At 43.3% G+C, this 26,524-nt stretch overlaps 2 protein-coding genes across 2 annotated transcripts in view; one reads left to right on the top strand and one right to left on the bottom strand.

The window, feature by feature from the left end:
- Positions 1–10,067, bottom strand: part of Btaf1 (B-TFIID TATA-box binding protein associated factor 1) — a 91,808-nt gene extending 81,741 nt beyond the window's left edge. The window contains exon 1 of the mRNA XM_036167706.1: positions 9,756–10,067. Coding sequence (XP_036023599.1) covers positions 9,756–9,769 — 14 coding nt within the window. The 5' untranslated portion in view covers positions 9,770–10,067. The remainder of the gene's footprint in view (positions 1–9,755) is intronic.
- Positions 10,068–24,247: 14,180 nt separating this feature from the next.
- Positions 24,248–26,252, top strand: Fgfbp3 (fibroblast growth factor binding protein 3). Its single transcript, XM_036196258.1, has 2 exons — positions 24,248–24,354; positions 24,635–26,252. Exon 2 carries the CDS (start codon positions 24,698–24,700, stop codon positions 25,466–25,468), a length of 771 nt encoding a protein of 256 aa, XP_036052151.1. The 5' UTR covers positions 24,248–24,354; positions 24,635–24,697; the 3' UTR covers positions 25,469–26,252.
- Positions 26,253–26,524: the final 272 nt, after the last annotated feature.

The following is a 26,524-nucleotide window of genomic DNA, read 5'->3' as shown; positions in this document are numbered from 1 at the left end:
CATAACCCTTGATAAGGGAGGCTAGATGTCAAGAGATATTAAAGAAGGACAAGAGGACTTAAAACATAGTACGTTTCTCCCTTCCTCTCTAAGCATACCCACCCCCAAAATATGAGGGGGTGTTAGTTATATTGTTAATGTATATGTGTAGGTGTTTTGTCTGTATATATGTCTACCCATCACATGTGTCTGTTGCGAATGGAAGCAAGAAAAGGGTGTTGGTTACTTGAGAGCCACCATGTGAATACTAGGAATCCAACCCAGGTCCTTCGTAAGAACACCCAGTGCTTTTTAACTCCTGGGCATCTCTCCAACCCCAGTGTTTGTTTTTCTTTTTTGTTTTGTTTTATTGGGGTTTTTTTTTGGGGGGGGGGCTGAAGACAGGGTTTTTCTGTGAGTCCTGGCTGTCCTAGAACTTGCTCTGTAAACCAGGCTGGCCTCGAACTCACAGATCCACCTGCTACCACCTCCCAAGTGCTCCATTGTTTGTTTTTAAGACAAGGTCTCAATATATAGTCCAGGCTGGCTTAGTACTTGAGATCATCCTGTCTCAGCCTACAGAGTACTAGGACCACAGGTACTTGCCATGCTTGGTTACCACAAAACTTTGGCCAGGTATGGTGGTAGTACATATCTTTAATTCCAGCACTCAGGAAGGAGGCAGGAGCAGGCAGATCTCTGCAAGTTTGAGACCTGCCTCATCTCCATAGTGAGTTCTAGATCAGCCAGAGCTATATAGTAGGACCCTGTCTTATCTTAATTCTCAGAAGGGTATACAGATACAAGAAACAGATAATAAATAGCAAGTTGAATGGAAGGTATGGGAGACTACAGAGTAATTGAAATAAAACTAAAGGTATTTCAAACTAGAAAGACAGCTCAGTGCTTAAGAGCATTTGTGGCTCTTTCAGAGATCCTAGGTTCAGTTCTCAGCACCCACATTAAATGGCTACAACTAATATTATTTCAGTCCCATGGGATCTGAAAACTCTTTTGGCCTTCATAGACACTGCACACATGAGAGTAATACATACACTGAGGCATACACATATACATATAAAGAGTAACAAGCCAGGCAGTGGTGGCACACGCCTTTGATCCCAGCACTGGGAGGGAGGCAGGTGAATCTCTGTGAGTTCGAGGCTAGATTGGTCTACAAATCGGGTTCCAGGACAGCCAGGGCTGTTGCAGAGAAACCTTGTCTCAAAAAATAAAAATAAATAAAATTTTTTAAAAAATTAAGAACTAAGACATGCTTCAAAAACTATAAAGAGAAACCCTGTCTCAAAAAAACCAAAAAATAAAAAATAAAGAGTAACAAATATTTTTGAAAATAAGGTAATTGTTTTCAATTCAGAAAAACAATACAGAAGACATGATTCATTTTTGTTTCACCAAACTGATTTCAAACAAATGTCCTAAAAACTGCCTTAAAGGGGAAAGGGTATACGGATGTTTGTGGAAGTTCTGTAGGTAACTGTAATATAACCTCTCTACTCTCTAGATGTTAGCAATATAATCTGTAACAGTTAAACTATTAAAAAGAAACAGAAATCTTGTACATTTTCAACTACAACATGCCCCAGATTACAACTTCAGTTAGCAACAACAACAAAAAAAGCTACATTTTTACTCTGTGCCTACCTGAAAAGAAAATAATCTCACTGAAATTCTCAGAATTTAATCTCTGAAAAACTGGGACAACTGACAAAATGGCTCAGCAAAGTGGTGACATAATCTCAGCTCAGAGTGACTAGCACTAGCACTATAGAGGCTAGCCCAGGACACAAAGAGCCATGAAATAGATAATCATAAAATGCAATGATCCAGCAATGATGCTGGAAAGCTGGCTCAGCAGTTAAGAGCACTGGCTGCTTTTGCAGAAGACCTGAGTTTGGTTCCAGCAAGCACATGACAGCTCCCACAGTAGACAGATCACAACCACCTGTAACTCCCGTTCCAGGGATCTGATGCCCTTCATCTAGTCTCCACAGCCACTCACAGACAGAGACAAACAGAAACAGACACAGGGCATACAAATACACTAAATAGTTTTTTGTGTTTTTTTTTTTTTAAATCTTCTTTAAAAAGAAGCAATGATCAGTCAAGTTTGTCCTTTGAGTGCTTTCGTGGGTTTGGGGGGGGGGTTGTTTGTTTGTTTTGGGGTTTTGTTTGGGGTTGTTTTGTTTTGTTTTGTTTTTGAGACCGGGTTTCACTGTGTTGCCCTGGATGTCCTGGAACTAGCTCTGTGGACCAGGCTGGCCTTCAACTCAGAGATCTATCTGCCTCTGCCTCCTGACTGCTAGGATTAAGGGTGTGTAACACCACCACCTGGCCATTTTGTTATTTTTTTTTTCCACACGTAATTAAATAAAGTACGATAAAATGTAACATAGTGATTGCCTGTGCAATTTAAGAAATAAGGAGCCAGGCAGTGGTGTCGCACACCTTTAATCCCAGCACTTAGAAGGCGGAGGCAGGCAGATCTCTGTGAGTTCAAGGCCAGCCTAATCTACACAGTGAGTTCCAGGACAGTTAGCACTGTTACAAAGAGAAACCCCATTGAAGAGAAGAGGAGGGGAGAGGAGGGAAAGGGAACAGACAGGAAGAGAAGAGAGAGGGAGAAATAAATGCTGGTATGAATACTGCACCAAGTTCCTCATATCAACTTAGTTTCTAAGAAGTTCTCTATTGTCTTAAAATGTACATCTTCTAATTCATTCTGAGAGTAACATAAAACCATGCTGATGTTTCTTTCTAATCAAGAAAGCAGATTTAACTTAAGATGCCATGTAGAACACTCATAATGAATAGGAAGATGTGAACCAGTCAGGTGCAAGCACAGGTGGAGGATGCTTTGGTTCTGTTATAATTCTAAGCTATGTTACTTCCTTAAGCCATTTGTCTACATCCCACCATCCAACAACTTATACTCTTTTATGACTTACATTAAAGATTAAAAAAAAAAAAAAAAAAAGTAAGCTAGGGGCTAGAGATGAATGGCTCGGAGGTTAAGAGCACTGGTTGTTTGTCCAGAGGTCCTGAGTTCAATTCCCAGCAACCACATGTGGCTGGCTCACAGCCATCTATGAGATCTGATGATCTCATCTAGTGTACAGCCAATACGTGCAGACAGAAACATTGTATACATAATAAATAAATAAGTAAATAAATCTTAAAAATAGCTAGACTCTGGCATAAATACATGTGATTTCAAATCATATGAAATTACATCTTTTTAAATGGTTAAAGTGGCACATTTAGTTGTGGTACCACAATTAAAAACAAAAGCATGACTGGGAGTAAGCATGGCTGGGAATGTAGGTCAGTGGTAGGGGACTTGCCTACCATGCATGTGTAATGCTCTGGATTTAATATCCAACACAGTAAATTAAAGCAAACTTTGTAAATGTACTAGAGAAATAAACCAAATCATTAGATTGAAATTTACCAGCGTGAAATAGAAAATCTTCTATAATGCCTCCTCTACTTTTTCCTGATTGTCTCTGAATTTTCTAAAGAATGGGGTATTTTTAAAAATGTAATTTACAGTATTACTTCCTATCAACCTTTTTGTTTTGTTTTTGTATTTGTTTTTGAGACAAGGTCTGTAAACCGGGTTGGCCTCGAACTCAGAGATCCACCACATCCCAAGTACTGGGATTAAAGGAGTGCACCACAACCACCCAGTTTCCCCGTCAATCTTATAAAGGCTCAAATGAATAGTAAGGGAGGAAGAGCAGCAGGCATAGGGCACTTGTATTGACCCATATAAGTAATTATTTCCCCTGTCCTTAGCACTTTCCCACATTAAGGAACTCCCTTTTATCAGCATGTAAGGTCAGCACTGAGAAAGCACTCAGAAGGCTACAAGTCACCAACCAGGTGGGAGAATGAGAGGTACCACTTCCTCTTATTTGTAGACTAGGCCTGTAGAAACAATGTTTCTCTGAAGTATCAGCAGTCTAGTGAGAATTAACAAGACTGAGTAAAAGTTCTGTTCCTATGTAACAAATAGATACGTTTCCTTTTTCTTTCTTGTCTTACAATTCATATATTTGAGGAGGGGGAGGGAAGGCTTCTAAAATAAATCCTCAGTTGTTGAAATACTTTAGATGTTTCCTTTTATGCATAAATTGGAGAAAAATAATATAAACTACATTTCTGAAACAACATAATCAAGGAAAAAACCCTGCCTGGTTAATTGGAAAATATTACTGTACCACAGTCAACTCAATCAGTTATGGCATAAACAGGCAGCCATACCAAAACCAATCCTTTTCTTAAAAACCCCTATCAGGGCCATCAAGACAGCTCATCTGGTCCACGCCCTTACTGCTAACCTGATACCCTGAGCTCAAAGCCCCCGAATCACGTGGTGAAAGAGAACCCACTCCCACAAACTGCCCTTTAAGCAAAGGTGTGCCACAAACTCTACAATAACTTCTCATCTATTAAGCGGGGCATGGTGGCACATGCCTGTAAGCCCAGCAGTCAGGAGGTTGAGGGGAGAGGGCCACCAACTGGAGTTTGGCCTGGGCTACATAAGTAAGGCCCAATCTCAAAGAAAGGCAAATCTACAGCAAACTTAGAATCTGACAACCACAGAATCACTACCAGTGAATAAGCTGTGACAAACCCACTAAGATTGCCTTTTCTGTTCTAATTCACACAAAGTGAAAGAGACAAGGGAAGAGTGTTTCACGAAGCAAGATAGAATTCAAAGATTTAGCAAGTATGACTGTTTGCAAGCAACACAAGCTCATACCAAGTACAAATTTGATGATGGGGGTGAAGGGTGGGGGGAATGTAAAATCGTTTTGGTTTTTTTTGTTTTTTTCAAGGGTTTCTCTGTGTAGCTTTGCGCCTTTCCTGGAACTCACTCTATAGCCCAGGCTGGCCTTGAACTCACAGAGATCCGCCTGCCTCTGCCTCCAGAGTGCTGGGATTAAAGGCGTGTGCCACCAACACCCAGCTGGAATGTAAAAGTTTATGGGACAAAGTCACATAACAGTTTAGTTGACTTTCCAGCATCCGCATTTTAACAGTAGCTAAACAGTTAAATTGTTTTAAATTCTGACACATATATTCTCTTTCTAGCACCTAAAGGAGGCACTATCTTCCAATGATAATTTGAATTTTTCTTCCAATGATATTTTGGTGAATTTTACAGAGAATTTCAAACTCTGCCTGCATCTGCAATCTTAAAGTCTCAGTTATTTTTTTTAAGACTTATTTATTTAATATCTATACACAGTGTTCTGCTTGCTTGCATGTACCTGAACACCAGAAGAGGGCACCAGATCTCATTATAGATGGTTGTGAGCCACCACGTGGTTGCTGGGAACTGAACTCATGACCTCTGGAAGAGTAGCCAGTGCTCTTAACCTCTGAGCCATCTCTCCAGCCCCCAAAACCTCAGTTATTTATGAAGATTTATATCCTCATCCACAGATCAGAAGCTCATGACTAGCCAGTCTAAGTACAATAAAGACAATCCTTACAGCAATGTAAGCAGAATCAAAATTTTTGATCACACAAAATGCAGGGATAGATTATATACAGTTTACATCATAACATGTTTGAATAGGACTTACTTAAAACTATTATGATGGTTTTTGTTTATTTGTTGTTTTTTGAGACAGGGTTTCACTGTGTAGTCCTGGAACTCACCAGGATGGCCTGCCTCTGCCTCCCCAGTGCTGGGAATAAAGGCGTGCACCACCACCGCCCAGCTTGATAATTTATTTTTTTCAAGATTTATTTATTTATTTGTGTTTGTTTAGTGTGCAGCATGTATGTCTGCAGGCCAGAAGAGGGCACCAGATCTCATTACAGATGGTTGTGAGCCACCATGTGGTTGCTGGGAATTGAACTCAGGACCTCTGGAAGAGCAGTCGGTGCTCTTAACCTCTGAGCCATCTCTCCAGCCCCCCCATAATTTATTTTTTAAAAACATGATCCTGGGCTCTGCAGTTTAGAGCACTGGCTGCTCTTACAAAGATCCTGAGTTCATCAACCTCCTAGCAACCTCATGGTGGCTCACAACCATCTATAATGGGATCTGATGCCCTCTTCTGGCACGCAGGTGTGCATGCAGACAAAGCACTCATACATAAAATGAATAAATCTTTTTTAAAAAGCACTTTCCTATTCTTCCAGAAGATCTGAGTTAAATTCTCAGCACCCATGTCAGTACACTAACAATAAATTGTAACTCCAGGTCCAGGGAATTTGATGTCTCTGGCCTCTAAGGTCACTTGCACTCACATGCAGGTATTCCACACACAGGCACAAACATATACATAATTAAAACTAACAAAATAAATATTTTTAAACTATAACCTTTATACTTTTATAAGCATATATAACATACCTATAACTATGCACTATGCAAAGCTAAAGTAAATGTTTTTCTTCCCAGCAACAACAAAGAAGCATAGCTCGGTGCCTGACCTGTTAGTGTACCTATAAAGCTAGCCCTCCTGAGGCAGGTACAGGCTGATAGCCAGATGCAAACCAGCCTAGGGTACAGATCCAGTCTATAACACAAAACCAAAGGCAGAGTATCTTTGGTAAAGTATCTGCCTGGCATTCACAAGTCTCTTGAGCTCAAATCCCAGTATATAACCATCAAACAAAAAACTATACTTGAATTAGGAAACACTCAGTGAGAAACTGACACATTCCTGTGGTCTCAGTTATGGGAAACTGAATTAAGAATAGCTTGGACACTAGATTGAGATCCCTGTCTCCAAAAAGAAAAAATAAAATAAAAAAACCCCAAACAGCACAAGTAGAGTTAAACTCAGGAAGAAGGCTTCCTGAACAAAGTGATATATAGGCATTAAGGCACAACTAAGATTGTAATGAGAAAGACTTGGGATGGGAAGGTAAGTGTTCCAGAAATAAAGAATGGGAGGTAAAAACGTTCTGGGGAGGGAAGATAAAAGTGAGAGAGGGATGTGAGTGCAGAGAACTTGATGCAAACGAAGCAAGAACCTAGAGATCTAAAGAATTTTGGGAATTTGGACTTTATCCTAAAGCAACAGAAAGCCAGCAAGTTTTAAGTAGAAAAATAATAGCATTAAAATTTGCATTTTAGCAAATAACACATCTAAAGTGATGAATAAATTCAAGATGCCAGTGGGAACAAGCACCAGGAAAAAGACTATTTGAGCTGGCCAGATCAATCTGCTGCTTCACCTGTTATTACAGCAGGTGAAGGTATTTTACAGGCTGGCCTCACAACCTGAATTCTATCCCTGGAACTCAAGGTAGAAAGGAGACTGACCCCAAAAGTTGTCCTCTGCCCTCCACATATACAACCACACAAACATCACATGCAAAAATATTCTTTAGAGAGATGCATTTAAAAAAAGAGAGAGAGAGAAAGGGAGAGAGAGAAAGAGATGCATTTCTTTCTGCTTCCTAACTGTGGATGCAGTGTGGCCAGCTGTCACATGACCCTACATGCCTTCCCCAACATCAACTCTACCCTCAAAATGAGCCAGAGGACGACCCCTTTTCTTAAAAATAAAATAAAATAAAAAGGGGTTGCTGTTGCAGATGTCCTGGACCATGGGCAGAGCCGACGACTGTGACAATCACAGAAAAACAAAGACTGGCTGCAGGAAGCTCAGAAAGCTAGGGCAGGACTGGATTTAGTGACTGCCAGCATAGAGGGAATGGAAGACAAAAAAGTCAGATATTATTCCAGATTTCCTGACAGAGGAAGGAGCAATAGTACCAGTTTATTTCCTGTAGAAACGTTCAGATAAAACCTTAAAAATACAAGGTTTCCCTACAGTTATGCACACGGACACAAACAGTGCAAAATATTTTTAAATTGATTTAATCTGGCATACGATTTCCATTTCTCAAACTATCTTCTGTCTTTTTTACACAAAAGTACTTAAATGAGCCTCCATTTCCACAATGCCAAAAAAAGAAAAATGAAGTTATTTAGCACAGACATATGCTGAGTGTGTGAGGTCATACCTGAAAGTTTGATTTTCAAATTGGATCCACAAATATTTTTAAAAGTCCAGTACCCCTGCCCACCCCCCAAACAAACAAGGTATTCCAAAGTGTTCGCTTGAACTTGTATTACTAACCCAACCAAGCACAGGAGCAATTTTTATAAAATGTGACTGACTTTAATTTTGGCAGTGAATTTAAAAAAAATAAAAACACAGGATCAACAAAAAAGCACTACTCTATGAAACCAAATAATGAGGACGAAAGCCTTCAAAGCTCACTCATTCTTTCAAAAACTGCATGTCCTAAACTTGAGTCAGTAGATGAATGTTAAGCAAAAAAGAGGAGTCTTTGAGCACTGACATTTTGTCTCTATAAAGCTTCCCAACATTGCACAAACATACACCTACTTTATGAAAGGAAGTACTAATTCTCTTAAATTAGGAAGGACTGATAAGGCAAGGTGACACCACACCTCTAACCCCACAAACAGGAAGGTGGATCCTTCTGAGTTCGAGGATAGCCTGGGCTACATGAGACCCTTGTCTTTAAAAAAAAAAAAAAGAAAGAGAAAGAGAGAGAGAGAGAGAGAAAAGAAAAAAAGGGACTAAGTGTTATATTGTTTATGTGGCAACACATTTCTTGTGTATATATTTACCCATTTACATATAAGATAAATTATAAGGTTATCTGTACTTACAGAAAAAAGAAATGCCACTTGTATTCTCTTAAAGGAATTTTTATAGATGCTGAAATAAAAATCTTCCCCCCACTGAGTGGATTAGTCTGCTTATGAAATAAAAATTAGATGTCCCGTACTACTGGTACCTAGCAACCCCCTTCACTCAACTCCCATGGGCTTCTCCCACACACTATTTCATCAGTTACCTAGGGAGTTTGTGAGGGATGGGCTAGTCTTTTGTTATAAGAGAAAACTTCAGCACATACTGTGTTTATTTTCATCATTTATCTCCTTCAGTCCAGAAGGCCAAAGGACTCGATTCTCACTAAGTTACCTCATCGTCCCTAAAGAACTTGGTAACTCCTTCTGACTAAACACCGAGAGCCTATCCTCTACTTAAATGTCACCCGGACACCAAAATCGTTTCCAAATTTTCCAACCCGTTTATCATCAGAAGCCGTACAAGTTAAATGTGTCTACGTTTTTCTATAATTTTCTTAGACTCTGCCACAGTGGGCAAAATTTGACAATAATTTCAAATCTATAATATCACTTGGGGGAAAATAGTCATCTGTTTTAAGACTACACGCTGATGACGGAACGCTTACTGCCGAACAAAAGGAGGAATTATAGCTTAAGAAAAAATGAGAACGCCTATACCCTTAACGCTGTAAACTGTCTAAATTTAGAATAACCATATGGTCTCTTAGATAACAGTATTTCAACCTCCGCCTCCTTCGACAGTTACTACCAAGTTTTGACGCGAAATGGTGGTTAGGGATCAGACGCAGATTCTAAGAAAGAAGAGACTCGAGTAGAATTCAAAGAGGGAAGAGAAACCAGAGGAGAGAAACGTGGTGGAGAAAAAAGAAAAACGCCCGTTCGCACGCGCCAAGGAGTCCCATTTAAGGAGGAAAAAGCCCTTCTTGAGCCGATTTCTCCGAGTAACCCGAGCCCCAAGCGCCCGCCAGTCGACGGGCGAACTCGGAAGTCCGGCCGGGAGAGAAGCGGCGCTGCGGCCCCGCCGGGAGGCGCCGGGAGCCGACAGCTGCCCACGCGCGCTCCCCGTTAGCGGGCCGGCGGCGACACCCACCTGGAGACCGCCATGGCCGGCGCCGGCGGTTCCGAACTCCGGGGGAAGCTACACGCCGCGCCGCTCGGGCGCCCGTTTCCCGAGCAGAGCAGCGCAGGCCCAGGCCGTGGGGCGCAGGGCAGCAGGCGGCGCGGCGTGTAGCGGCTGGTACGGGCCTTCGGGCATGGGCCGCTCAGCCTGAGCTCGTCCCCCAACGCGACCGGGGTCCCACACACGGGCGGAGGCGGCGCCGCTCTGACCCGCACCACTTCAAACCGGGTGCCCCCAGCCCCGCTCTCTGCTGACGCAAACGTCGGAACGCCGGACCTAGCGTCAGGGCGCCGGAAGTGACGTCATTCGCACGCGGGGCCCTGCGCGGTCGGCCGACTCTCCGAGCGCCGCCGCCCCCGGCCGCACCTGGAGCTGGTTCGCGGTGCGGATCTGGAGAGGACGCCCAGTCAGTCGGGAGATTAGGGAGAGAAATGCAAAGAGGTCTCTGTTTCCCAGCGCAGGAGGAAGATGACCTGGCTAGAGTTCTGGAAGTTCAAAACCTCGGTTTCTAAGTGCTTGCCTTCATGATCCTACCCCTCTAGGCTGTTTGCAAACAGGAACGAACCCTGGAGGAATTTGAGACTCCGGCCCCGGTCGCGATGCTATGGGCGGGGTGAAGCCAAGGAGGACCTGCAAAGGGCTGGGTGGGGTGGTGCACGCCTATAATCCTAGTACCCGGGAGGCTGAGACAGCAGATTGTGAAATTGGAGGTCAGTCTGGGCTACATAGCGATTTCCAGGCCAAGAATTTGCTGTGGTTCCGCGAGGAAGAGAGCAGGGAGGCTCAAGTGAATACCATTATTTACCAGAAGTTCTGTATAAATGCTGAAGGGACTGCCCATGATTTTACCAGGCCTTGCTTCCTCACTCCCTTCCTTGCTTTTTTCCTTCCCTCCCTCCTTCCTTCTACTTACTGCTAAACACTCCTCTGTTGCCTACTATGGCCTCTTACCACCTTAAAGTTTATTTTGATGCCAGTAGTCAAACTAGTATTTCTCTAGTTTCGGCAAGCCCAGTTTATAGGCCACTGACAGATTAATCTTCAAAAGGTGCATGTCCTGTCACCCCTCCGCTTATAAAACATGCCCACTGGCTTCTCATTACCTTTTTAGAAGTGACGTCTCAATCCTTGAGTCTGTCATCTGTAAGATGAGAAGCACTGTAGAAGGCCATGAAAATCAAATGAGGTCATGTGTCTAGAAAGGCTCACAAGAACTTGAACTGTGAAGTAGATATGTATGGAAGAAATAAAGCAAATACCTGCTAACGTCCTGGGCGGTGGCTTACGTTCTCTTCTTACAATCATAAGACAGGGCTGTAAATAATGTGATGTTTTTCCAGTTTGTTATTTGATGGTGCTGAGCCTAGAATTCAGGACTTCACACGCGCTGTCACTGACTTACATCCTTAGCCTGTAAAAAAAAAAAAAAAAAAAAAAAAGTTTGAATCTTCACTTTACAAGTGAGGAAAGGAAGCTCTAAAAGTTTAAATAATTGTCTAGCTCCAAGACAGTAATAATATTTATTTTCAAATCATTCAGAGGACCTAGGTTCACTTCCCAGATCGGCATTGGTGGCTCACAATCTTCTGTAGTTACAGATCCAGGGGATCTGATGCCTTCTGACTTATGTGGGCATCAAACACATATGTGGTCCACATAGATACATTGCAGGCAAAATCTCATATAAATGAAAAAAGGTTTTGAAAAAAAAAAAGAAGTAAACATAAATGCAGAAATGTTTTCCTAGTACATGAGACTGAATGCTGGAAAACAGAGTGACAGAGACCTATTCTGAACTTGGTGATTAAGAGAAAACTAAGGTGTTTAAACTGTTAACTATATGACAAAAGGTAGCTAGTTATGTGAAGATCCTAGGAGCTCTCTAGGTAGTGGGTACACCTAAGATTAGTCCATTCTGATGGGAGGGGTAAAGAGGGCTTGTAAGTAAGGAATTTGGATTTTACACTAAGCGTAGTAAAGAGCGTTTTAAACAAGAGAGGAAACTGATCTGTTATAGAATATTATTTTAAGATGTGTTACATTTGTTTAATGATGCAAAGATGTGAAGCTGTGTTCCTTTGCCTGTCTAAAACACCTGATTGGTCTAATAAAGAGCTGAACAGCCAGGCAGGGGAGGCTGGCAAGCAGAGTAAAAAGGAGAGAGGAGGACATCAGGGGCTAGCCACCCACCTACACACCAGAAATGGAGTAAGAAAGACAGGTATATGGAATAGAAAAAGATAAAGCCCAGAGGCAGAAGGTAGACGAGACGATTTAAGAAAAGCTGGCTGAAACAAGCCAAGCTGAAGCCAGGAATTTATAAGTAAGAATAGGACTGTGTATTTATTTGGGAACTGGGTGTCAGGCCCCCAAAAAGAGTAAAAGAGCCAAAGGAGGAAAAAACAACCAACTACACTGATCTGATACACATTTTTAAAACTCTTTAATATCAAGGATACATAGGTCTGTAGTCTAAACTAAGCTTTGAAGAGAGGAAACTACTATTGCTATCAACTTGGGTTTTTCCAAAGGTAATCAGTTGGGTTTTTTTGTTTGTTTGTTTTAATTTTGTTTGTGTGGCACATGCCCACAAAGGCCAGAGAATCTGACCATCCTGGAGCTGAAGTTACAGATGATTAGGAGCCTCCTGAGAATCGAACTCAGGTCCCCTGGAAGAGTAGTATGTGCTCTTAACTACTAAGTCATGTCTCCAGCCCCTTCAACTTGTAAGGATAATATAAGCGTCAAATGATCAAATATATTCTGTAGGACTGACTTTTCTTTTCCTTTCTTGGTTTTGGTTTTGGTTTTTTTCATGACAAGTTATTCTGTGTAGCCCTGTCTCTGTGGTCACTCTGTGGACCAGATGGGCCTCAAACTCAGAGATCTACCTGCCTCTGCCTCCCAAGTGCTGGGATTCAAGGTGTGCGTCCCCACCGCCCAGCTAGACTGACTTATTGTTAAGTCCTTTCTCACCACACTTAACGGTTATGTGTCCAAAGAAGTTTTATAGTTTCACTAAGTTTCAGTTCTACATCTGGGAAGTGAAGACAATAATGGTACTCAGCGTTGGTGGAGACTCAATGAGAATGCACAAACATTTAACTAAATGACTGCCACAACAGGCACTCAAAACTATTAACACATTGACCTTCGGTGCACATGGCAGTGCTGGTGATGGAATTCGGGGCCTGGCTCATGCAAGGCACATGCTGTGGCACTGAGCTAAACCTCCATCCCTGACTATCCCTTTTGTTAACAATATGACCTTGAGTTGCTCACTTAATTTCTGTATCATAATTCCTCAACTGTGAAATGGGGATAATAACACTAGCTCACAACTTTTGCCAAATATGGTTGTCTTAAGTTACAGATTTGAGGATTTCAAAGTAATCTAGTACATAATAGCTTTTATGATGCCACACCCCAGCAGCTTCTAGGTCAATGCCCTTTAATCAAATATATTTATAGTTTTGTAGCACACTGACTTTTAAAAGCATGGCACTACTAGACCTATACATTTCTTGAGGATCCATATATCCCCAATTTAAAGCTAATGGCTGTAGGAACACACTCTTTTACTAGAGATCATCCTTGTGAAGATGATACCCAACGGCTGGAAAAGGGCTCAGTGAGTAAAGGCGCTTGCCACCACGCCTAACCTGAGTTCAGTCCCTGAGACCCAGATAGTGGAAGTAGAGCACCAGCTCCTGCAAGTGGTCCTCTGAACTTCACTCATGTGCCCCTCACGCCTACACACACACACACAAATAAATGAATGTACTTTTTAAAAAGAACATTAAAAAAGGCTGGGCTTGGTGGCCCACTCCTTTAATCCCAGAACTCAAGAGGCAGAAGAAGGGTCTGTGAGTTCAAGGCCAGCCTGGTCTACATAGCAAGTTCCAGGCCAGGGCTACATAGTGAAGCCTTGTCTCAAAAAAAAAAAAAAAAAAAAAGTTCACTAGAACACTGTATATACTACATAGAAAACCTGGAAATGATCTGAATCTGTAGTTTCATATCCATCTAAATATCTACCTCTAATTTTATAAAAGAATCCCAAAAGCAGTAAAGTGAAAAAATAGGATTTATGAACAAATTATAAGTTAAGAAGAAAAATTCAAAATATTTTAATACTTTTACTATATTTGCTTTAGACAATTATAGTTAAAATTATTCTGTACTTCTTTCTAATTCCATCTATCCTCCTCTGTACCATTCCAGAAATAACTGTCACCATGAAGCTTGAGTTTTTATAAATATATATGTATCCAGAGTATAATTTTTTGAGTTTTTTCCTTTTTCTTTTTCAAAACAGGGTTTCTCTGTATGGCCCTGGCTGTCCTGGAATTTACTCTGTAGACCAGGCTAACCTTAAACTCAGAGATCTGCCTCCTGAGTGCTAGGATTAAAGGCATGGGCCAACACCCCCAAGCTATAAGTTATTTATTTGCTCATTTGTCGGGGCCCACAGAGGCTACCTAGTAAAGCCTTACTCAAGGCCAGAAAGTCTGAGCTTGCTTTACCCAGTAGGGCTGCATCATGGGATGATTTGGCCAAGGGCGTAAGTACCAGGTGTTTTGAAGGATCTACACTGGTTGATACTTTATACCTTGACCTTGAGAGGGGGAGGTCTTTTGTTCCTCCCCTAGCTGATGTATAAAAAGCCCATTGTGATTAAACTCAGGGTGACTGGATATTGACCCACTGCCCTCCCAAAGCTATCCTGCATTTCTCTCCTTTTCTTTGCCTATATTTCTATGTAATACTTCCTCATTCCTCTCTCCTCCCTTCCACAAGAACCCTTCCACAGGTTGGAGCTGGTCTACACTCATTCCTTTTTTAAAAATCTGTGTGGTGATGGTGTGTGTGTGTGTGTGTGTGTGTGTGTGTGTGTGTGTGTGTGTATATGTGTGTGTGTGTGTTTGTGCACGCGCACATGCAAGTGTGTGCCTGCCTCCTCCAGCACAAATGTAGGTCCAAGAACAACCCTGGATATCAGTCCTTGGCTGTCATCTTGTTTGAAACAATGTCTTTTTGCTGTGGTATATGCCAGGCATGCTGGTCTAGCAGCTTCTGGGAATTCTCCTTTCTCAGCCTCTTCTTGCTACAGGAGTGCTCCAATTACAGGTGTGGTACCAAGTCAGGCCTTATGCGGATTCAGAAATCTGAACTCAAATCCTCACACTTGCATGTCAAATGCTTTCCCAACTGATCTGTCTCCCCATCCCTATTTACTTATTTTTGAGAAAATCTTACAATGTAGCACAGGCTTTCATTGAACTTGCAATCCACTGTGGTCTTTACAAAATTGCTTAACTAATATTATATTCCAGTACATGAAAATCCAGAACAGTTAATATTTCAACTTTCCCAATTCAATTTAATATCCATAAAGGTACAATAACTATGCTGGTGTGAGTTTTTCATATATGGACATAAGCAAGTATGTAGTGGGTAGCCATTCCAGCCTTGGCCTGGAAGTTCCAACCCCCATTGAGGCTTCAGTAATGGTCACGCCCACAAGGTGGGGCTGAGGGAGGACGATGAAAACTCAGGATCCAAAGGAGAGACCTCTCTTGGTTCCAGGACCCTGGACGCTGGAGGTAGACCGAGCAGAGTTCTCCAGAGAACACCACTGGATTGTGCCATACTTTTCCCAGACCCTGCAACCAACCCCTTCATTTGTAAGTTACCCCACAAAATAAACCTCCCTTTTAACTACGTGGAGTGGCCTTAATAATTTCACCAATACAAGTATACAATTATTACAAGTGTGTGGTGGGTATTGTGTTCCCTGAAATATTGTGTGTTCCCCGAAATAAACAAATCTGGGGTCAGAGAACAGACAGCCACTAGAACAAAGCCAAAAATGGTGGCTAGAAAATGGGAAGAGCAAGCTATAGCAGAAGTTGGGTGGTGGTGGTACACACCTTTAATCCCAGCACTTGGGAGGCAGAGCCAGGTGGATCTCTGTGTGTTCAAGGCCACTTTAGAAACAGCTAAGCATGGTGACCCATGCCTTTAATCCCAGAAACCCAACCTTTAATCCCAGGGAGTGGGGGCAGAAAGAGAAAGGTATTTAAAGCATGAGAACCAGGAACTAAGGGAGAAAAGCATGTAGTGAGAAAAGCATGTAGTTAGTTAAGCATTTGGTTGGTTAGCATTCAGACTTTGGAGCAACACAGTTCAGCTGAGAGCCATTGGGATGAGGACTCAGAAGCTTCCAACCTGAGGAAACAGGATCACCTGAGGAACTAGCAAGGTGAGATAGCCGTGGCTTGTTCTGCTTCTCTGATCTTCCAGCATTCACCCCAATAACTGGCCTCGGGTTTGTTTTTATTAACAAGTACCTTTAAGATTCCTACTACACAAGTGGGTTAAAAGAATTCACTCCACACTTATGATAACATATTCATTACCCCTGGAAGGAAGCTGCATGGAGAATAAAAGGGTATATGAGAAAGGTAATAGAAATGTAAGCATTATCTTTTGTTTAAATTTGAGACAAAGTAGCATTAATCCCAGGCTGAGCTGGCATTTAATCCCTTTAGGGGATTAAACATGTAGGAGGCAGAGACAGGCAGATCTCTATGAGTTTGAGGCCGGCCTGGTCTACAAAGCTAGTTCCAGGACAGCCAGGTAGAGGTATACAAAGAAACCCTTTCTTGAAAAACAACAACGAAAGATAGCCCAGGCTGACCTCAAACTGGTGGCTATCCTGTCCCAGCCTCCTAGACATGCACAGCCATTCCTGGCTTAATCACTTAAACCATTAACAAACTTTACCTTCTTATGAACTGTTAAGACTTTTGGGCTGCCAAGGACAATGTAGCTGGGCCAGTAAGATGACTCAGCTGTTTAATCCTGAGAACCCACATAAAAGAAGTGAACTCACCTTGCAAAGTCGTCTTCTGACCTACACACACACTCTATAGCATATATGCCCAAACTCACACGTGAGTGTTCACACACACACACACACACACACACACACACACTGCATTTAATTTTTTTTAAAGATTTATTTGTTATGTATACAGCATGTATGACTGCAGGCCAGAAGAGGGCACCAGATCTCATTACAGATGGTTGTGAGCCACCACATGGTTGCTGGGAATTGAACTCAGGACCTCTGGAAGAGCAGTCGGTGCTCTTAACTGCTGAGCCATCTCTCCAGCCCTAATTTTTAAAGTATTTATTACTAAGGTGTGCAGCAAGCACTTTGACTGCTGAGCCATCTCACCAACCAAAATTGTAAGGTTCTTATGTTTTTTTAGGTATGTATGTGTGCTCATGCACACGAGTACATGTGAGTATGTGTGTGTGAGTGCAGGTGCCTGCAGAGCCAGAAGAGAATGTGAGGTCCCCTGGAACTGTAGTTACAGGTGGTTTTGAGCTGTCTGGTGTGGGTGCTGGGAACTAAATAAACTGAGGTCCTCTGCAAGAATAGTAAACATACTTAACCGCTGGGCCATCTCTCAAGCCCCATCACCAGACAAATTTAATTATTTTTAATTAAAAGATAACATTTGGGTGCTAAAGAAATAACTTGGTGCTTAAAAGCACTGATTGCTCTTGTAGAAGACCTGGGTTTGGTTCCCAGCTCACAACCATCTGTAACTCAAGTTCCAGGGGACTCAATCCCCTCTTCTGGCTTCCTTGGGGCACCACACACACACACATGGTACAATTACATACATGCAGGTAAAACACTCTCACACTATCTTTTTTTTTTTTTTTTGGTGGAGCTGAGGATCGAACCCAGGGCCCTGCGCTTGCTAGGCAAGCGCTCTACCACTGAGCTAAATCTCCAACCCCCTCTTACACTATCTTAAGGTTTCTGTTGCTTTGATGAAACACTATGACCAAAGCAAGCTGAGGAGCAGAGGGTTCATTTAATGGCTTACACTTTGGTCATAGTCCATCACTGAAGGAAGTCAGGACAGGAACTCAAATAGGGCAGGAACCTGATGCAGAGACCATGGAGGCATACTGCTTACTGGCTTGCTCTTTATGGCTTGCTTATCCTGCTTTCTTTTTTTTTTGTTTTTTGTTTGTTTGTATGTTTGTTTTTGTTTTTGCTTTTCGAGACAGGCTTTCTCTGTGTAGCTTTGCGCCTTTTCCCTGGAACTCACTTTGTAGCCCAGGCTGGCCTCGAACTCACAGAGATCTTCCTGCCTCTGCCTCCCGAGTGCTGGGATTAAAGGTGTGCGCTTCCACCGCTGCCCAGTGGCCTGCTTTCTTATAGAACTCAGAACCACCAGCCTAGAGGTGCCACCACCCACAATGGGCTGGGCCCTCCCCCATGAATCACTAAGAAAATGCTTCATAAGTTTGCCTACAGCCTGATCTTAGGGGGGCATTTTCTCAATCAAGGTCTCTCTCAGATGACTCTAGTTTGCATCAAGTCGACGTAAAACTAGCCAGCACATACACATAAAATAGAAATTAATGAATTTTTTTTTTAGAGCAACATTAGGGGCTAGAGAGATGACCCAGTGGTTAAGAGCAGTTTCTACACTTGCTGAGGATCAAGGTTGAGTTCCCAACATCCACATTGGGTAACTCACAACTACCTGTAACGCCAGCTCCAGGAGATCTCACTCTCTCTTCTGTCCTCCAAGGGTACCAGGCACATATAGTGCACATAAACACATGCAGGCAAAGTACTCATTCACATAAATATTTTTTTAAGAACAACGTTAAGATATGTACTTCATGTTTTCCTACTCCTGTCATGATATTTGGAAATGGTGTTTGCCTTGAATGCCATCAAAATTAAAAACATAGCTGCACCTCAGAACATTACTAACAGTGGAAACATTCCATTCCAAAGAATGCAGGGGGATATTTCCAAATCACATATCTTATAACATGTTAATACACAGACTATAAAAAGACTCCCACCTTCTCTACAACATCAACAAAACAACTAAAATATAAGCAAAGGACTTACTCAAGAATCATTAGAGAAATGCAAACCCAAACCGCAGTGAGATGCTAATGCGCACTCATACAATGGCTGTGAACAAGACAAGTGATGGTAAAGATGCAGGGGAACTGGGATGAGTGTGCCCTGTTGATGGGAGGGCAACATGACACACCCACTGTAGGACGTAGAATGGCTGTCCTCAAAAAAGTATAAATGGAACTTGAAAAGCAGGAACCTGATCAGATATTTGCAAGCCGGTGTCATAACAACATTATTGATAATAGCCGGAAACTATAAGCATTCAAGTATCCACCAATGGATGAATGAATAAGCAAAATGTAATATATAATACAATGCATATTATTTAGCCTTGAGAATGAAAGGAATCTAGAGACAAGCTACAATCTAACTGAATCTGGAGGATATCATTTCAAATGGAGTACGCCTGTCCTAAAAGGATGAATACTAAATGATTTTACTTTATATTAGATGGTTACATTCATAGAGACAGAAAATAGAATCATGGTTGTCAGGAGATGGGGAAAGAGAAGAATAGAGAGTTATTGTTTAATGGAGACAAACTTTTACTATCTATTTTTATTATTTTTATTTAGTGTTTATGTGAGAATGCTACATACGTGGATTCAGGGGAAGCCAGAAGAGGGTGTTGGATGCTCTGGAGTTACAGATGGTTGTTAAAGCACCTAATGTGGGTGCCAGGAGCTAAACCCTGGAAGAGCCGCAAGAACTCATAGCTTCTGAGACATTGATGTCTCCAGCCCCACAGAAACAAACTTATTTGGACAAGTGAAGAAAGTTCTGGAGACAGATATGACAAGGATTGCACAAGTGTGGGACATGTCCTCACTGCTGCTGAACTATATACTTTTAAATGGCTAAGACGGTCATTTTTTACCTGTTATAAAGACTTCTCATTTATTCTTCCCTGCATCACTTACTTCCAGGGTTCACATTTCCCATCACTGCTCTTCTCCATTCAGTAGGTAATGTGCAATCTCCCTTGTGGGCCCAGGAAGGGTGGGAGCTTGGCGCTAGGCTGGGAGGGCATTGGCTTTTCATATGAGCCCTTCTGAAGGCTGACCCTGTGACAGAGGCGTGAGTGGATGTGAGTGGGTTTTCCCCTAGCCATCTTCCCTGCTAGGTGGGTTATTTTTTCACACTCTCCTGGATGCTAAGGGTGGAGACTGTGCAGCTCAGGAGGGCAGGACAGGACAAGCAGCAGACCACCAAGGGAGGGCCGCAGGGATGGCTCCTGGGATAAGACACAACCCTGTCTTTGGCTGTCCTAGTGAGTAGTTCACTCTCCTGACTTGACACCAGCTCCCCTCAGTCCCAGGAGTCAGAGGCACCTCTTGAGGTTCTTGGAACCAATGGACTGTGTGCTGCAAGACCTCTCAGTACCAGGGAGCTGCTCCCTTACAAAGCCCTTACCTTGGCCAAGCTCAGGTTCTTGCCTAGTTACCAGGAGATAGTGCTTTGGGATCTGTGATTGGTGGAGGTGGGGGCATTTATAACTAAGGTGCTTCTCCTTATTGAGGGGTATGGATGCCCCTCTACTTGGCTACCCAGGGCTAAGGTTCAGGGGCCAGGGCCAGGCCAGATCCAACACCTCCAAACCTTGCCATCAGATGTTAGGAGGAACTGCAGCAAGGCAGACACTGCTGGACTGGAGAGAGGTCTCTAGACAGAACTCAAAAGGCTCCGTCCCTGCCTCCTCCAATCCTGCAGCCTCTTTCTCCACCTCCTCCTCCTCCTCCTCCTCCTCCTCCTCCTCCTCCTCCTCCTCCTCCTCCTTCTTTTTAAGATTTATTATGTACACAGAAGAGGGCCCCAGATCTCATTACAGATGGTTGTGAGCCACCATGTGGGTGCTGGGAATTGAACTCAGGACCTCTGGAAGAGCAGTCGGTGCTCTTCACCTCTGAGCCATCTCTCTCTCCTAAGACGCAGCTAGAATGCAGTTGGGAGGAGAGGAAGGAAGGTCAGGGCTAGGAAGGCAACAGTGAGACAGTGGAATAACATTAATGGAGGAGAGTAATAAAAACCCCTGAGCTCACACATGAAATGCAAACACTCAAGAATATACTCTGGGAGAGATCCAGAATAGAGAAGAATGGCAAGAGAAAATTCCACAAACCACTCACAATTAACATAGGCCTTACCCTGCCACACCTCCCCGCAGTGGGCTCAGCCAAGAGGGACCTGGAACATTCAAGCTGTAGTCCCTGAGGAAGGAGAGATGGTCGGATCCACAGGAGCCCAGGGCTGCTGGAGTTGGACCTCCCTTGGAAAGATTTATTGATTGACTGATTTTTTAAAGAGACTTTGAATATTTTTCTTTTCTTTTCTTTTCTTTTTTTTAAGATGTATTTATTATGTATAGTGTTCTGTCTGCATGTATGCCTGCAGGCCAGAAGAGGGCACCAGATCTCATTACAGATGACTGTGAGCCACCATGTGGTTGCTGGGAATTGAACTCAGGACCTTTGGAAGAACAGCCAGTGTGCTTAATCTCTGAGCCATCTCTCCAGCCCTATTTTTATTTTTTTAAATCATGTGTATGTATCCATGTGGCAGTATGTACATGGGAGTGCCAGTCCCCGTGAAGGACAGAAGAAGGTGATAGATGATCACCTGGAGCTGGAGTGACAGGTGGCTATGAGCTACCCGATATGGGTGCTGTGAACCAAGTTCCAGTTCTCTGTAAAGGCAGGAAACATTTTTCACCCAAGCCTCTAAAACGTGAGATTTTATGTTATAGTTTCTTTCTTTCTGTCTTTGTTTTTAAGACAAGGTCTTGTGTCTCAGGCTGGCCTGAGCCTCACTGTGCTGCCCTGTCTAGCCTTGAGTGTCTGATTCTCCTGCCTCAGCATTTAGGGTGTTGGACTGACAGGCAGGAGCCACCAGGCTACACGTGTTCTGTTTCACTCACCATGGTTCGAACTTGTCTTGCCTTTTCTGACGTGTATAGCACATCTGTGTACCTTTCCTTTTTCTTCTCAGAGTAAAGTCTGTGAGTTTACATTCTTTCAATGCAACTAGACCACAATGCCACAAGATGTCACTCTTTAGCTGAAAAATCTATCCCAATGTCAGGCTGCCCTTGATATACCAGAGCAACAACAAAAAAAAAAAGTCTGTGACTACTTTTGGTGCTTTCCCTGTGAGAACATTTTTCTGATAAAGAAATTAAGAAAGGATTTCCATCTGTGAAATTCATTCTTTATCTATTGATGATTACAAAACTTTTGTTAGTGTTCCTGTTTTCATGTTGTTAGCATTTCTTAATGCTTTAGGTACTGATTTGTTTTTATTAAAAATGTGGCCGGGCAGTGGTGGCGCACACCTGTAATCCCAGCTCTCGGGAGGCAGAGGCAGGTGGATCTCTGTGAGTTCGAAGCCAGCCTGGTCTACAAAGTGAGATCCAGGACAGGCTCCAAAGCTACAGAGAAACCCTGTCTCGAAAAAACCAAAAAATAAAATAAAATAAAATAAAATAAAATAAAATAAAATAAAATGTTGCTAGTATAATTAATACCAACATTAGCTTAGGAAATAAATATTCTTCAGTACTGAGGGGTGAACCGAGGGCCTTGGACGCACTAAGCAAGTCTTCTGCTAGTGAGCAACATCCGAGTGACCTGGGGGAGTAAGTGCTTTAAACAAAACATTTTCTCTTATTATTGCTGTGTGTATGGGAGGGTATGTGTCACCGTGCCTGACGGAGATCACAGGACAACTTTGTGGAACCAGTCTTTTCTTGCCACCTTTACACCAGCCCCTTGGCAAGAAACTTTGTTGTTGTTGTTGTTGTTGTTGTTTGTTTTCGAGACAGGGTTTCTCTGTGTAGTTTTGCGCCTTTCCTGGAACTCACTTTGTAGACCAGGCTCGCCTCGAACTCACAAAGATCTGCCTGCCTCTGCCTCCCAAGTGCTTGGATTATAGGCATGCACCACCACGCCTGGCTGCAAAAAAACTCTTAAAAAAAATAAATAAATAAAAAATAACATATATTAGGGGAGAATATAAAACCCAAAGCTTAAAAAACAAATTGCTTAAAATACAAGGTCACAGTCAGATACATTGTGAACTCAAGGCCAGCCTTGGGTACATAAGGCCTTATTTCAAAAGGAAGGGGGCTCATAAGATGGCTTAGCAAGTAAAGGGGCTTGTTACCAAGCCTGATCGTCAGAGTTGGCTCCTTCAATCCTTGAGACCCACATGGTGGGAGGAGAGAATAGACTTTGGAAACTTGTCTCCTGACCTCCACAAGTGCGCTGTAGCATTGGAGCACACACACAGCAAATAAATTAATAAATAATAAATGTAAAACTCTTTCATTTTATAACTTTATCATAAAAAATTGTAAACTAGGGGCTGGAGAAATGGCTCAGTGGTTAAGAGCACCGACTGCACTTCCAGAGGTCCAGAGTTCAATTCCCAGCAACCACATGGCAGCTCACAACTGTCTGTAACTCCAGTTCCAGGGGACCTGATACCAATGAACATTAAAAAAAATAAATAGGGCTGGAGAGATGGCTCAGTGGTTAAGAGCACCGACTGCACTTCCAGAGGTCCAGAGTTCAATTCCCAGCAACCACATGGTGGCTCACAACCATCTGTAATGAGAACTGGCGCCGTCTTATGGCCTGCAGGGACACATGCAGACAGAGCATTGTATACATAATAAATAAATCTGAAAAAAAATTATAAAAATAAATAAATAAAATTTAAGGAATTGTAAATTAAAAAGACACACAGCAAAATTAACCAGATCCAAAATCTATCCTTTCTCTTTAGAAGCATACAAGAACAGGTTAATACTTAAATATTACACCATTTGAGTTTGTATTACTTTCCGACTACAAAGCGAATAGTTCCGTTTAGAACATGTAAGTTTTGAAAGACATTTAGAACTAATTTATCATACCCACAAATAGTCAAAAAGCAAAATATCCACCCCTGGATCGATACAGAACTGAGAGATATGAAAAGCCGAAAATAATGGGCCTTCAAGATGGCTCAATAGGTAAAGGCGCCTCCGGGCCCCAAAACTGAGCTGGATCCTTGGGGCCCATGAGGTAGAGGGAGAGAATAGAATCTGGTCCCGCAGGTTTTTCTCCTACACACACACACACACACACACTACAGGTAAGACAGAAAGAAAAAGGAAATTGCAAATAGTCAAATAATATCTGGTTCCAATTTTTTTTTGTTTTACTTTATCTTTTTTTAATCTTAAAACTTAGGTTTTTCTGTTTAATTTTTATTCTTCATATAAATATGTAAGTTTCAAAAGAAAAGAAAGATTTGTTAACATTTGCCTTATTTTCAGTGATGGAAGGAAAATACAGCATTTATGTTTCATGTCTCATGGCCGCTTCTATCACACTTCTGTGATGAGTGGGGGTCTGCACGAGAGTGTATCTTCTGTGTGTGTTAGTAGTGTGGGAAATCCAGTGTGAGCGAAGTCTGGGAGGAGCATAGAGGGGGAGGCCCCTTCTGTCCCATTGATAACAGGTTCATTCACAGAGGACCGTTTAAAACAGACTAATCCCTTACGCAGTCATTCGCTCTGCTCTGATAGGACCCCTCCACCTCTTCTAGAATCCGGTAAGCTAAAAGTGCATGCATCCTACAATTAACCTGAAATTATTTTGTAGACAGTTTGGTGGAGGGTGGCGGGGTGATTATTAAACATTTTCCTATCTCAATGAACGTTTCAAAAACGATCCCTTAAACAGTAAGTTGTCCCCTTAGGACAACCCGTTAGAGGGGCTCCGCGCAGCTAACTGAGAACATTGGTTTCTAGAAAGTCCAGTCAGGGGAGTGGGCAGGTTCCTGTGCCCAGGGAGAGGGCTGCGTGGGACTGATCCGTAGCCTTCATCCGCAGATCCAAGGATGCTCCTCTCCGTGTGCTGCCTGCACTGAAGCCCCAGGACCCCAGAAGAGTGGGATGGCCACCGCAGGCAGGAATCCTCCGAGGCTGCGGGCGTCGCCCTCGCCACTGAGGCTGCTGAGGCTGCTGCTGCTGCTGCTGCTGCTGGGATGCTGCCTCCTCGCGGCCGCCGGGAAGGACAAGGGGGCTGCTGGCAGGGAGGCGGCCCCGGCCTCGGGCCCCACGGGCGGTTCCTCGGGTCGCTTCGTGAGCCCAGAGCAGCACGCGTGCAGCTGGCAGCTCCTGGTGCCAGCCCGGGGGACGCCGACGGGCGGCGAGCTGGCCCTGCACTGCCAGGCCCCGGGCGGGGCTCGCCTGCAGTGCACCTACCGCGGGCACCCCGAGCGCTGCGCGACCTCCGGCGCCCGGCGCTCGCACTACTGGAGGCGGCTGCTGGGCGCGCTGCGTAGGAAGCCGCAACCCTGCCTGGACCCCGCGCCGCTGCCACCGCGCCTGTGCGCCCGCAAGAAGGCCGGCGCCGAGCTGCACCCACCCGCCCGCCCCACCCTGTCGGCGCGTCCAGCCGAGCAGCCCCGGCCCAGGGCGCGGAGCCGAGCTCGGGCGCGACAGTCGGTGCGCTCCCCGAGCTCGCCGCCCGAGGAGAAGCCCTGGAGGGCGAAGACCAGCTCGGGCGGGAGGAAGGCGGGCTCGGACCAGGTCCCGGAGCTTCCCGCGGTGGCCGAGCTCCAGCCTGATGGGCTGGACCAGAACGCCAAGCTCACCGAGACCTACTGCGCCGAGAAGTGGCACTCCCTCTGCAACTTCTTTGTCAATTTCTGGAATGGCTGAGGTTGCGGGTCTGGTGGGGGCACCAAGGGCAGCTGCCGCGGAACAGAGGGCACTGAAGCCGGGGCGGGAGGAACCGGGATGGAGAGTAGGTAGGAGTCCGGGTTTCCAAAATGGGTCTGGGGTCAGGGTAGGGAGAATCTGAGACAGCAGAGGAGTACACGTTTTGAAGCATCTCAATTCTGATTTAAGAGCAGAAGTAGTGGAAACGGATGGGTTTATATTAGGTTTGCAAAAACTGTAGACTAGAGAGAGAAGCTGAAAATAGGGACTGCCGTGACTGAAGAGGTGCGAATCTCTCCTATGAAGTGAGATACAAAGTCTATTAACACATTATTATTAAAATGTAACTGTGAGTAAGAGCCCTGGCCAGGCTGAATTGTTTCAGTCTTCTTGGCCGACAAGTTTTTCTTTTTTGAGATTGTTATGAACTCTGAGTGTGACAGCATCACACTTTCTATGTGGATTGAACCTTATAGGTATAAAGTAAATCCAAAAATGGGTTATCAGGGCAACTGCTTTTCAGTTCCTTTAGCGTTGCTACTTTGTAACTGAATTTCGAATATACTGTCCTGAAAGTTCCTTACCTACCTAACATCAGAAGTGAATTTTAGAAGCTCTCTAGATCATCAAATACAAGCAAAAATCCCCAAGTCTTTACATTTTATCACTCTTTTAAAACTCAGATAAAATGTAGACGTGTATCTCAGTTGTTTGGGCCCTTATCTCTTGTGTAATTAAATTTAATTCTTTCATTTTTAATATGATGTAATGATAATCTTTAATAAAAAACTGGCTGGACTTAGAAAATGATAAAGCGATGGAAATTCTGCTTTTGTCATTTATCTGTTTCTAAATACACATTTATTTAAGCCCCTCTCATGTGTGTGTGTGTGTGTGTGTGTGTGTGTGTGTGTGTGTGTGTGTGATTTTCTCAAGACCATGATGCCTCAGACTTCCAAATTTGGGGTTTATAGGTGCTCCACCATGACCAACTTGAATTAAGGTTTTTTAAAAAATTTTTTATTTAAATTTTTTTATTCATTTTACATACCAACC

The sequence above is a fragment of the Onychomys torridus genome, chromosome 1 (genome assembly GCF_903995425.1).
Source record: "Onychomys torridus chromosome 1, mOncTor1.1, whole genome shotgun sequence".
In the NCBI taxonomy this organism is placed as follows: domain Eukaryota; kingdom Metazoa; phylum Chordata; class Mammalia; order Rodentia; family Cricetidae; genus Onychomys; species Onychomys torridus.
This window is presented reverse-complemented; position numbering and strand designations above follow the sequence as displayed.

Coding starts and splice junctions, on each gene's coding strand:
- Fgfbp3 (XM_036196258.1), top strand. CDS start 24,698: ATGGCCACCGCAGGCAGGAATCCTCCGAGGCTGCGGGCGTCGCCCTCG.